We start from the raw sequence: 12,376 nt of genomic DNA on the forward strand, positions 1-12,376 counted from the left end.
GTGAACCTGTGAGGGCCCGCCCTTTGCGGCAGCCGATTGGCTGCCGCTGTGGGCGGTGAATATTAATGAGCTAGGGGGAATCCCCGCTGACGCCAGCCCCGCGAGATTGTTGATGGGTCGAGAGCCCGCAACCCCACCCCCTCTCTAGATCAGGAGTGGCTTTGTTTTAACTCATTACTGAATGTATTTTAAAAGGTAACTATCGTCAAACAAGGAAAATAAAAAATACCAACATAATTTTGTGATTTTACAAAGCATAATATAACTAATAATTTTCTTAAATTATTGGGGGGGCGGAGCCCCGCCAAACGAATTTTTGAGGGGGCTCGGGCCCCCTCAGGCCCCATGGAGTCGGCGCCTATGTTAAGTTCTTAACCCGAGGTACCACTGTTCTCAGTTTGTGGGGCACCGCAAAACATGAGGTATTGGCTGCAAAATGCTGCAAAAAATATTTTTTCAGGGGAGTTTTTAGTGTTTGATATCCTATTGCGTTCTTACTAAAAAAAAAATGTTTGTATTTTTGAGTGATACCAGTTACCCCCCCCCCCCCGTTTGAGTATCAATTAGTTTGGGGGCTGCTGCAAAACACGGAGTTTTTCTCTGCAAAACTACTGCCAAACCTTGCCCACGGTTTTTTTTTTGGGGGGTGGGGGGAGCGGATCCCTAATGTTGAGGTTCCGAGTTGTTTTTTCCCGGGAAAACTTTGGAGCACGTGGAATGAGGCCGAAAATCAGGGTGGCTGGGTGGGGAGGGGGGGGGGTCCCGAAGAGCAACGAGTGAGGAGGGGAAGAGGGTGGAGGAGATCGCGTCCAGCCTCTGGCCGGGTTAAGGCGCCGCGCGTCCGGCGGCAGGGGGCGTGGCGTGGGCGTGGCCGCGCGCGCAGGGGGCGTGGCCGGGCTGAGAGGCAGGTGAGCGCAGCCAGCAGGTGTGTCTCTCCCGCGCAAGGCAGGGCGGCGGTGATGTCAAAGCGGGAGGAGGGAGGCTGGCAGGCAACTGCTAAGCAACAGGTTCCAGATCAGAATCTCCCTTTCGAAGCATTCTCCTCCGTCCTTGCACAGTTCTGGGATCAGGTGGCTCCTGGGGAGACCGAGTCACCCCCTGGGCCATGGGGAGCCAAGCCGTCAGCCCCTATGGTGAGTCCATTGTGTGTGGGGGGGGGGCGGTGGTTCCCAAGCTTCAGGACTCGGGGGTGTTGTGACGGTGGGTGGCAAAACGGGGGAGACCCCCTCCCTTTTAAATCTGGAGAAATCGGCTTTGTGTGAGCGCGCGTGGAGTGTCTGGGGTGCAGGATGGAGGTGGGGGGGCAGGTGAGGATGGGAAGTTGGGATTGAAAGTGGAGTGTATCTTGGGGGAGGGGGATACCCAAAGCCAAATTCTCTGTTCTTTTTTCACCTGGATTTATCTTAAGGGGGGGGGGGCGGGACACCCACCTGTCGTCATCCTCTCTCTGCCTGGCTCAGTCGGAATGAAAGGTCTCCACAACAGTTGTAAATTACTTTCTTTCGACCCCAAGTGCTCAGAAAAAAAAATCTTTATACAGTTTCTAACCTAAGTATTTTTTATTTATTTACTTGATTAAGAGTTGGGGTGGGGGGCAGCTGCCATGCCCCTGCCCCTCTGGCTACGCAAATGCCCCTCATCCACCATCTCTGAGATCTTGTGGGCCGAGGGGGGGGGGTTGTATTTGTCTTAGATCAGGAAACGGTTTCGGAGGATGGTGAGTTTGGTGGCTTTTGAAAGGGGAACACAGCATTTTGGGAGAGGCTTTCGCGCCGGATGTGTTGGGCCACTTGGGATGGGCAAGGGGGAGAAAGTAGGAAACACTTTTGGGTGGGTTTCAGAAGCTTGGAAACAAATCAGCAAATGACACGTGCCCTTTTGTTTTTGGTGGGGAGTTAACTGAGACAAGCTGGGCTCACGTGGATGTTTTGTTTTATGCGTTTAATTGGTCCGGAGGAGTAAATGGAAAACCCACTTCCTTGTTATGGGCTCTTTGGGTCGGATTCAGCTCAAGCCGCTTTCAGGGTTCAGGAATGTGTGTTTTGCATGTTTGGAGAGGGAGTATCGGATCTCGTTTTTTGCATGCACGGTTGATATATTTTATTTGTATAGCGCCGTCAGTGGCGCGTGAGAAGTTCCCTGCCCCGAGGAGCTTAAAATCAAGCGTTTGACAAAAGGGGAAGGGAATGATCGTGGGGCGTGTTAGCACAGGCGAGGGGTAATGTGCTCAGTTCAGATCAACGTCCTCAGGCTGAGGGGACAGTTAAACTTGGTTCTGCTTCTAAACTGGAGTGGGTGGAAAAAGAAAATGGATTAAAGCATTCTGAGATACCCTGGGCTACATGATGGAGTAAAAGTTTTGCCCAACTTGGGTCTCCAGCTGTTTTAGGACTACAACTCCCATCATCCCCAGCTAGCAGGACCATCGGTCAGGGATGGTGGGAACTGTAGTCCCAAAACAGCTGGAGACCAAAGCTTAGGAAACACGAATGTAGCCCTTAGTGGTGTTGTGAAGGAGCATTGATAGAGGGAATGCTTTTCCTGCAAGAGGGTCTTTGGTTCAGTCCTTCAGCTGAAAGAACCGAATAGCTGGGATTTGAAACCCCAAAGGGCGACACCCCGCCCCCCCAGCCAGAACAGACAGCTCTGGACTTAGGTTGACCAGGAGTCTGCCTCTGAAGAACAAAGCAGCTAAAAAAATAAGTAGCATTTTTATAGCACTTTGGAACACTCAACAGAATGCCGTCTAGGTGGTTCTCTTGTGAAGCTTACAACAACCTTGCAAGGGAGGGTAGCGTTTCAGGTGGGAAGCTGAGACCCAGAGAGGGGGAGACTTGCCAAAGGCCTTGACTTCATAGCAAGAGATTTTAACTGCAGGGCGGCTCTTCCCGATTTGTAGCTCCCCCTCTTATTGCTGCACAAACTTTCACAACCATGGAGATACTTAAGGGACCGTCACAATTAACTCTCCCTGTTTGGTTCTACGTAAGAAGGGAAATATAGGGACGCGGGTGGCGCTGTGGGTTAAACCACAGAGCCTAGGACTTGCCAATCGGAAGGTTGGCGGTTCGAATCCCTGCGATGGGGTGAGCTCCCGTTGCTTGGTCCCTGCTCCTGCCAACCTAGCAGTTCGAAAGCACGTCAAAGTGCAAGCACGTCAAAGTGCGGGAAGGTAAACAGCGTTTCCGTGCACTGCTCTGGTTCACCTGAAGCGGCTTGGTCATGCTGGCCACATGACCCGGAAGCTGTACGCCGGCTCCCTCGGCCAATAGACCGAGATGAGCGCTGCAACCCCAGAGTCGGTCATGACTGGACCAAATGGTCAGGGGTCCCTTCACCTTTAAGAAGGGAAATGCACCCTCTGCTGTTTGCAAGGGAGAAGTACGGCTAGCACCACCAGGAAGCCCTTTTTGCTTATTATATACTGCACTTCAACTTTTGTAGAGGGGTAGTAAAAAAAGAAAAGAAAGCCTAACGTGATAATTAAAAGGAAAGAAATGACAGGATGCTGGAATAGATGGGCCTTTGGCCAGATTCAGCAGGGACTCCCCTTACGTACATATGGTAAACTTTAGAATTATGAATTCAACCATCTCTTGCAAACATGGCAGGTCTGCTTTTCCACTGTGAGTCTTGTGGCACCTTAGATATGAACAAAAGCCATTAGGGCATAGGTTTTGTGGGACAGAGTTTGGTTCATCAGATGTGTTGAGTTTAAACCGTCATTGGTAGGTATATAGGCACATGTTTGGAAACAGTTGTAAGCTGTGAGGTCAGAGGGAAATGAAAGGTTCCATCTGCGTTGAACATTTAAAGCTGTATCACCCCACTTTGAAAACGGTCTTCTTTGGGGCTTCCCCTGAAGAATCCTGGGAACTGCTGCTTACTCAAGCTGCTGAGAGTTGTTCGGAGACCCCTCACAAAACTGCCGTTTCCCCCAAGTGGTTTAACAGCCAAATCCCTCTTCCCAGGAAACTCTGGGAGAGCAGTAGGGCACACTTAGCTATAGCTTCCTGGATTCTTTTGCGGAGAGGCGTGACACTTTAAAGTGGTTTGATACTGCTTTGAATGTGTAGTGCTGATGGGCCCATAGTAACAATTTCAGTTAGAGCCGTGGCCGTTTACAACATTGAGGATTGTGCTTCCTGCGCCAGGTGGACATGAAAGCTGATGCCACGACAAAACTGGCTGGCCTTTAAGGTGCCACAAGTCCTTTTGTTTGTCCTGCTGCAACAGGCTGCTTTGCTGGAAATCATCCCACTTCTGAAAACCTTTGGGTCTCTTCCTGCTTGCAAGTTTTCCACTGTTGACCGCATGACATTATTGTCATTGAAAGGCCGGTTGTGTTTTCCCCAGGCTTGCCATTCTTGGGAGAAATCCATTAAAAAACAAATAAAAACCACTTGGCAACCTGTAATTTATCGTTATTTTTATATCCTGCCTTTCATCTACGGGGCTGAAGGTGATTCCCACCTCCCTATTCTGTTTTTACAATGACCCTGCAAAGTGGTTAAGGGTGAGAGATGGTGAGTGACCCACAGTTGCCACTCAGCTTAATGACCCAGTCTCCCGGGTCCTAGTTCAGCACTCTGACCAACAAACCTTACTGGCTCCGCCTGTCTGTGATATCTGATTTATTTTCTTTCAATATCAAGTTCCCAACATCATGCCTTCTTCATCTTGATACCATTTCTTTTGGGGGAGGTTCATACCCAAGACTCAGTAATCCACTCTGTCTAGTTAACAGCATGACAACGGACTGAGTCCAGCCTGCTGTACTCAATTAAAGGTAAAGGGACCCCTGGCCATTAGGTCCAGTCGTGGCCGACTCTGGGGTTGTGGCGCTCATCTTGCTTTAGTGGCTGAGGGAGCCGGAGTACAGCTTCCAGGTCATGTGGCCAGCATGACTAAGCCGCTTCTGGTGAACCAGAACAGCGCACAGAAACGCCGTTTACCTTCCCGCCGGAGCAGTACCTATTTATCTACTTGCACTATGATGTGCTTTTGAACTGCTAGGTTGGCAGGAGCAGGGACCAAGCAACGGGAGCTCACCCCATCGCGGGGATTCGAACCGCCAACCTTCTGATCAAGTGCTGTACTCAATTACATTAATGTTAATTATTTTAACATTATATCTCTTGCTGAGTCGCCTTCTGTTAATGAAAAGAGAGTAGAGTGTCATGCTGCGTGTATAAAGTTAGCAAATAAACAGCTACTCCAGGAAATCAACAGTCTAGGTTATAAGTTGTTTCAAGGCATAATAGTTAAACGTTTAACACCAGTTGCGTGGTTACTGGCTGTAAAACACTTACACAGTATTGCCAGTTGAAGTTATCCACTTCAGGCTCCTTCCTGATCCTGGATTCCACAAATGCCTCTATCATAGCTTTCCCTTCCTAGAAACCATCTTTGGAATTTATAGTGTGAGGGCAGCATAGCCATTCCTATGAATAATGACTTTGGGCGCATTTTGGCAAGCACCCCCTTGGCAAACACTAATATTTTGGTGGAGAAATGCAGGTCTTTCTGTTGTGACTTGGAAGGAGGAAACCAGGAAGTGAGAGAGTGGACAGCTCACTCTGAATGTAAGCAAGCAAACAGGAGAGTCATTTTGAAGGAATCATTTACTGTATATAGCTTCCCAACTTTTGGTCATCTTCTTGGGATCAGAGTTCAGGGAATAGGCCAAGGGGGGGGGGGGGAGGCATAGGGCAGAATGCTAGCATCCCTCCTTCCTTATGTGCCTTCCCTTTCTTTCCTCTGGAGCAGCGGTTCTCAAATTGTGGGTCCCCAGATGTTGTTGGACTACAACTCCCATCATCCCTGAGCTCTGGCCTTGCTAGCTAGGGGTGATGGGAGTTGTAGTTCAACAACATCTGGGGACCCACAGGTTGAGAAAGGCTGTGAGTCTGGAGGAATTTTGGGGAACTTCCAAAAGACCTGTTTGCTGAGCAATCCATCCTGGTAGGTTTGTGGTGGAGGTTAGGGTGAGGGTTACATCCAAGCAAAAGTTATCTTGCACTTTTCCTGCAAAGTGTTTTACTCATCCTGTAAATCAGGGGTAGGCAAACTAAGGCCCCGGGGCCGGATGCGGCCCATTTGCCTTCTCAATCTGGCCCACAGATGGTCCGGAAACCAGCTTTTTACATGAGTAGAATGTGTCCTTTTATTTAAAATGCATCTCTGGGTTATTTGTGGGGCCTGCCTATTGTTTTTACATGAGTAGAATGTGTGCTTTTATTTAAAATGCATCTCTGGGTTATTTGTGGGGCATAGGAATTCGTTCATTATTATTATTATTATTTTCAAAATATAGTCCGGCCCACCACATGGTCTGAGGGACGGTGGACCAGTCCACGGCTGAAAAAGGTTGCTGACCACTGCCGTAAAGTAACTTTAGAGGTCTTTAAAACTTTCATTCGGCAGAGCATGAGACTCTTAATCTCAGGGTTGTGGGTTCGAGTTCTGCGCTGCGTAAAAGATGGGGTTGGACTAAATGACTCTCGGGGGGGGGTATCCTGGATCTTGTGGGGGGGGGGTTGTTGGGGCAGGCAGTGGTCCTAAGGCAAAAGGCTGGAGTGTTTATCCAAGAGGGTGTGTAGCTGAACAAGATCTAAAAGGTGAATAAGGCGGATATTTGCTCACCTCAGTCCAGACTGAGACAAGGAAGTGCAGCAGCCTTTCTGGCAAACTATAAAATCAGTCAAGGTTATTATGGAAAGGGCAGTTTCCTTCTTCAGGGAACAAAACTCTCTTTAAATGGAAGCAGGAGATAAGCTAGCTTTGATTTTTGTTTTATTTAGCTACATGTATATACATGCTGGAACGTAACAAATACCTCCGGTTAGTTTACCAGAAATATTGACGTTATCAATGAAAAGCAGTTGAAAACAAGCAATTTAAAAACATTTGAAGAGCAATTAAAACCAGCAATGAACAAAAAAAGAGATTAAAACGTGTCAACATGGTTTGCTTTTGTTTTATTATGTATTTTGGATTTTCATGTTGAATTTTGCTGTTGCGAACCACACTGAGATCTTCGGATGAAGGACAGTATACAAATTTAATTTTTAAAAAAACAGTGAATAAAAATGATAATAAAATAATAATATATGGGCTAAGTTGTTTTAATCAGGTATCGAAAAGTGTTCAGTGAAGATGCCCGCCATATGTCAAAAGGCAGGGAGTTCCAGTGTTTCTGTAGATGGTAGTTTTTCCAGCTTCTCTCTGGAGCTTTATTGATAGGGGTTAAGTTGCCAAAAGGCAGTAGTCATTGCCACAGCTTGTGGCAGTGAGTTCCATAGGAATTTGTGCACTGTGTGAAAAAAACCACCCCTATTTTATCTCCTCAAAAATACTGACAAACAATTTCACCAGGTGACACCTGAGTACTTATATTGGGAGAAATTTCTCCCTCTCTCCCCCCACACTATTCTGAAAACCTGAAATATGATGACCAGCTGTGATCTCTCAGTGAGATGAGGTAGAGACTCTGCACGGGCTCAGAGGTACCTTCTTCTTTATTGTGCCCCATGTTATTTAGAGTTAAGTTTTATAGCTGTGAATCTGTGCACCTCTGGGAACAGAATGCCTCAGAATAAAATATTGGCCATTAAAAATAAGAGTGACTTTACCTTTCTTGCAACCCAGACACAAAACACACCGGGGTAACATGGCGATTTGCACCTGCCACATCGCCATCAACGAACGGCGAGCTTCAGGTCTCCTCCTGCTAACAATTCAATTATTTAGCATACATCCTGATTTGTTGAACAAAGCTTATGCGGTGCCTCGATGATGCACAGCCTTTGTTGAGCATTCGTTCCAGTTTGTTCACTTGGCGGTTATATGGCAAGGAGCATTCAGGCATCTCTTGGTTACTCATTCGCCTGTTCCACACTTCACAGTAGATTTCCCTGCCATGTTCCAAACTGCAAAAAGTCTACTTTTTGCACTTTTTTTGGATTTGTTTCACTAGGGGGGATAGAGTGCTTTAAATGCACCAACTTAAACCTCCTGTATGCGCTTGGCTCAGTCCTGCAAAATACCTGAAACTTTGAAGACACCCTAAGCAAATGCTGTACTTAAATAAATGCAGAAGCAAGCAGGAAGGAATTGGATCATTGCTTTTGTGGTTTTTATGGGGAAACATAGCTAGTCAGATGCATGGCCAGAGTGGTTTGGTATGAGGAAACCCAAGCCTTTTTAAAGGTGTTCTACACTGTTTGGAAAACTCAGCAGTGGCCAGAAGATTGGAGAAGATCAGTCTACATCCCAATCCCAAAGAAGGGCAGTGCCAAAGAATGCTCCAACTATCGCACAATTGCACTCATTTCACACGCTAGCAAGGTTATGCTTAAAATTCTACAAGGAAGGCTCAAGCGGTATGTGGACCGAGAACTCCCAGAAGTGCAAGATGGATTTAGAAGAGGCAGAGGAACCAGAGACCAAATTGCAAACATGCGCTGGATTATGGAGAAAGCTAGAGAGTTCCAGAAAGACATCTACTTCTGCTTCATTGACTATGCAAAAGCCTTTGACTGTGTCGACCACAGCAAACTATGGCAAGTCCTTAAAGAAATGGGAGTGCCTGATCACCTCATCTGTCTCCTGAGAAATCTCTATGCGGGACAAGAAGCTACAGTTAGAACTGGATATGGAACAACTGATTGGTTCAAAATTGGGAAAGGAGTACGACAAGGCTGTATATTGTCTCCCTGCTTATTCAACTTATATGCAGAATTCATCATGCGAAAGGCTGGGCCGGATGAATCTGAAGCCGGAATTAAGATTGCCGGAAGAAATATCAACAACCTCAGATATGCAGATGACACAACCTTGATGGCAGAAAGTGAGGAGGAATTAAAGAACCTTTTAATGGGGGTGAAAGAGGAGAGCGCAAAATATGGTCTGAAGCTCAACATCAAAAAAACGAAGATCATGGCCACTGGTCCCATCACCTCCTGGCAAATAGAAGGGGAAGAAATGGAGGTAGTGAGAGATTTTACTTTCTTGGGCTCAATGATCACTGCAGATGGTGACAGCAGCCACGAAATTAAAAGACGCCTGCTTCTTGGGAGAAGGGCAATGACAAGCCTAGACAGCATCTTGAGAAGTAGAGACATCACCTTGCCAACAAAGGTTCGTATAGTTAAAGCTATGGTTTTCCCAGTAGTGATGTATGGAAGTGAGAGCTGGACCATAAAGAAGGCTGATCGCCGAAGAATTGATGCTTTTGAATTATGGTGCTGGAGGAGACTCTTGAGAGTCCCCTGGACTGCAAGAAGATCAAACCTCTCCATTCTGAAGGAAATCAGCCCTGAGTGCTCACTGGAAGGACAGATTGTGAAGCTGAGGCTCCAATACTTTGGCCACCTCATGAGAAGAGAAGACTCCCTGGAGAAGACCCTGATGTTGGGAAAGATGGAGGGCACAAGGAGAAGGGGGCGACAGAGGACGAGATGGTTGGATAGTGTTTTCGAGGTTACCAGCATGAGTTTGAACAAACTGCGGGAGGCAGTGGAGGACAGAGGTGCCTGGCGTTCTCTGGTCCATGGGGTCACGAAGAGTCGGACACGACTAAACGACTAAACAACAACAACAACAACACACTGTTTACGCTTGGTGTTGTCACACTTGTTTATTTAATGCTTTTCTATCCTTCCATTGTCCTCCATGCTGAGTTCTGTAAGGGGAAAAGCCGATTGTTCAAGGGGACGGTGAAGGCGAAATAAGGAGCTGGCTCTGACCTGGCAATGGCTCTGGTTCCAGCCACTGTTGCATACCCTCCAACATTTGTTGTTGTTGTTGAGTCGTTTAGTCGTATCTGACTCTTTGTGACCCCCTGGACCAGAGCACGCCAGGCACTCCTGTCTTCCACTCCCTCCCGCAGTTTGCTCAAACTCATGCTGGTAGCTTTGAGAACACTGTCCAACCATCTCGTCCTCTGTCGTCCCCTTCTCCTTGTGCCCTCCATCTTTCCCAACATCAGGGTCTTTTCCAGGGAGTCTTCTCTTCTCATGAGGTGGCCAAAGTATTGGAGTCTCAGCTTCAGGATCTGTGCTTCCAGTGAGCACTCAGGGCTGATTTCCTTCAGAATGGATATGTTTGATCTTCTTGCAGTCCATGGGACTCTCAAGAGTCTCCTCCAGCACCATAATTCAAAAGCATCAATTCTTTGGCGATCAGCCTTCTTTATGGTCCAACATTTATCCAATGACAATAAGGATGTATTCCATAATAACAATATTATAAGAAAAACTGCTCCATTTCCCTTACGGAGTATTCCAGATCACATATACAGTGGCACCTCAGGTTACAAACCCTTCAGGTTACAGACTCCGCTAACCCGGAAGTAGTACCTCAGGTTAAGAACTTTACCTCAGGATGAGAGCAGAAATTGTGCGGCGGCCACAGGAGGCCCCATTAGCTAATGTGGTACCTCAGGTTAAGAACATTGTCAGGTTAAGAACGGACCTTCAGAACAAATTAAGTTCTTAACCAGAGGTACCACTGTAGAGTCCTTAGGTGAGTTCCCTATTGGTATGAGAAATAACATAGGCCAACCAGAATATATTGAGAAGCAAAGCAGCTAGTAAGCCGGATCTTTATTCAAGGAACTGTTGCAGCAGGGTCCCCACTCACCCCATGCAGGAGGGAGGAGAACCCTGAACAATGGTGCGCAAGCCCCTGTATAGGCTTCTGAAATTGCCCACCCTGTAGCCCAAGACCCCCCCCCCCCAAAAAAAAATTATGCATACGTAACAGAAGGAGGCAGTCTACAGCTGAAATCCTGTTTGCCAGGATACCTGATAATAGTCACTGATTGCATTACCTGGGCAGCCTGGCCATTCTTTTGCGATAGTTAATACTTTAGTTCCTGAATCCAGGTCACAGGCTCACCCTATTCATACACAAATACACGCCCTTAAGACAGGAATTGCCAGCAAAAAGACAATGGGAAGACTTTCCCCATTTGCTTCACTTACTGCAGAGGAATATTTGAGGTTGTTGGGTGAGTCAAAAATGGCTTCAGGATAGTTCTCCCATACTATTTCAGACACATGGTTCATATATTTTGATATATGTGCATTTATGAATTTTCTATATTTGAGACCTTAAAATTCTTATAACAACAAGAATAATTTTATTATTTGTACCCCGTTCATCTGATTGGGTTGTCTCCAGTCATTCTGGGCAGCTTCCAACATATATAAAAACATAATAAAAACATTAAACATTAAAAAAAAACTTCCTTGTACACCCTTCAGTTGTCTTCCAAAGGTTGTATAGTTACTTATCTCCTTACTCCGGGGTTGCATAACCCCACACCCTCAAACATTTCTCTCGTGACAATAAGGGATGTCCTAAGGAAAAGCAGGGAACGCGGGTGGCGCTGTGGGTTAAACCACAGAGCCTAGAACTTGCCAATCAGAAGGTCGGTGGTTCGAATCCCCGTGACGGGGTGAGCTCCTGTTGCTCGGTCCCTGCTCCTGCCAACCAGCAGTTCCAAAGCACGTCAAAGTGCAAGTAGATAAATAGGTACCGCTCCGGCGGGAAGGTAAACGGCGTTTCCGTGTGCTGCTCTGGTTCGCCAGAAGCCGCTTAGTCATGCTGACCACATGACCCAGAAGCTGTACGCCGGCTCCCTCGGCCAATAAAGCGAGATGAGCACCGCAACCCCAGAGTCGGTCACGACATGACCTGATGGTCAGGGGTCCCTTTACCTTTAAGGAAAAGCGGGATGTTCCAGGATCAAACCAGAAACTGGAAAATAAGAGACACTTGGAGGGTCTCCTGTTGGCTCTGCTGCCTTTTCACTTACCAGTCACCACTGTATTAATGGATATGACCAACTTGGGCACATTTAAATAGGTCTACTTGTTTGGCGGATGCAGCTGTGAGGTGAGAGGAAATTGTGTCTTTTTCTTGTTGCTTTCATTAAATGTCGAGGAAGCAGAACCCCTTGGCAATGGACTGCCAATTGCGCAGAGATCTAAAAACGTGTCCCAGTCTACTTTTACACTCACTGTTGGCTTATATGGTTCCATTAAAGTTGATGGCCTTATGGCTTGAGAGAGGCTTTTCTGAAAGCTGTATCTCTTGTCATAAACCGGATTATGCAGACCCTAACCACCTGAATGTATGCTGCTCCTCACGCCACCAACGTCCTGAGGACAAGCCCAGAGCAATTCTGGCCTGAAGGCAAAGGATGTTTCTTGATCTCTTTCTCTCCAGGAATGTTCAGGGTGAGGCTTCATTACTGTGAATGACCTTCAGACCTTAGGGATGCACTCCCAAACCATAAAACACTTGAGCATCCCTCAAGGCAGCCATTTAAAACTGTTCAGGGACAGATGTAGGTTTGAAGGTCAGG

General features: G+C 47.0%; 1 protein-coding gene across 1 annotated transcript in view; it reads left to right on the plus strand.

Moving 5' to 3' along the window:
* Positions 1–899: 899 nt before the first annotated feature.
* SLC44A4 (solute carrier family 44 member 4) overlaps positions 900–12,376 on the plus strand; it is a 64,855-nt gene continuing 53,378 nt past the window's right edge. The window contains exon 1 of the mRNA XM_083723810.1: positions 900–1,133. Coding sequence (XP_083579936.1) covers positions 1,106–1,133 — 28 coding nt within the window. The 5' untranslated portion in view covers positions 900–1,105. The remainder of the gene's footprint in view (positions 1,134–12,376) is intronic.

Source organism: Podarcis gaigeae (assembly GCF_964106915.1).
Source record: "Podarcis gaigeae genome assembly, chromosome: 2".
NCBI classification, from domain to species: Eukaryota; Metazoa; Chordata; class Lepidosauria; order Squamata; family Lacertidae; genus Podarcis; species Podarcis gaigeae.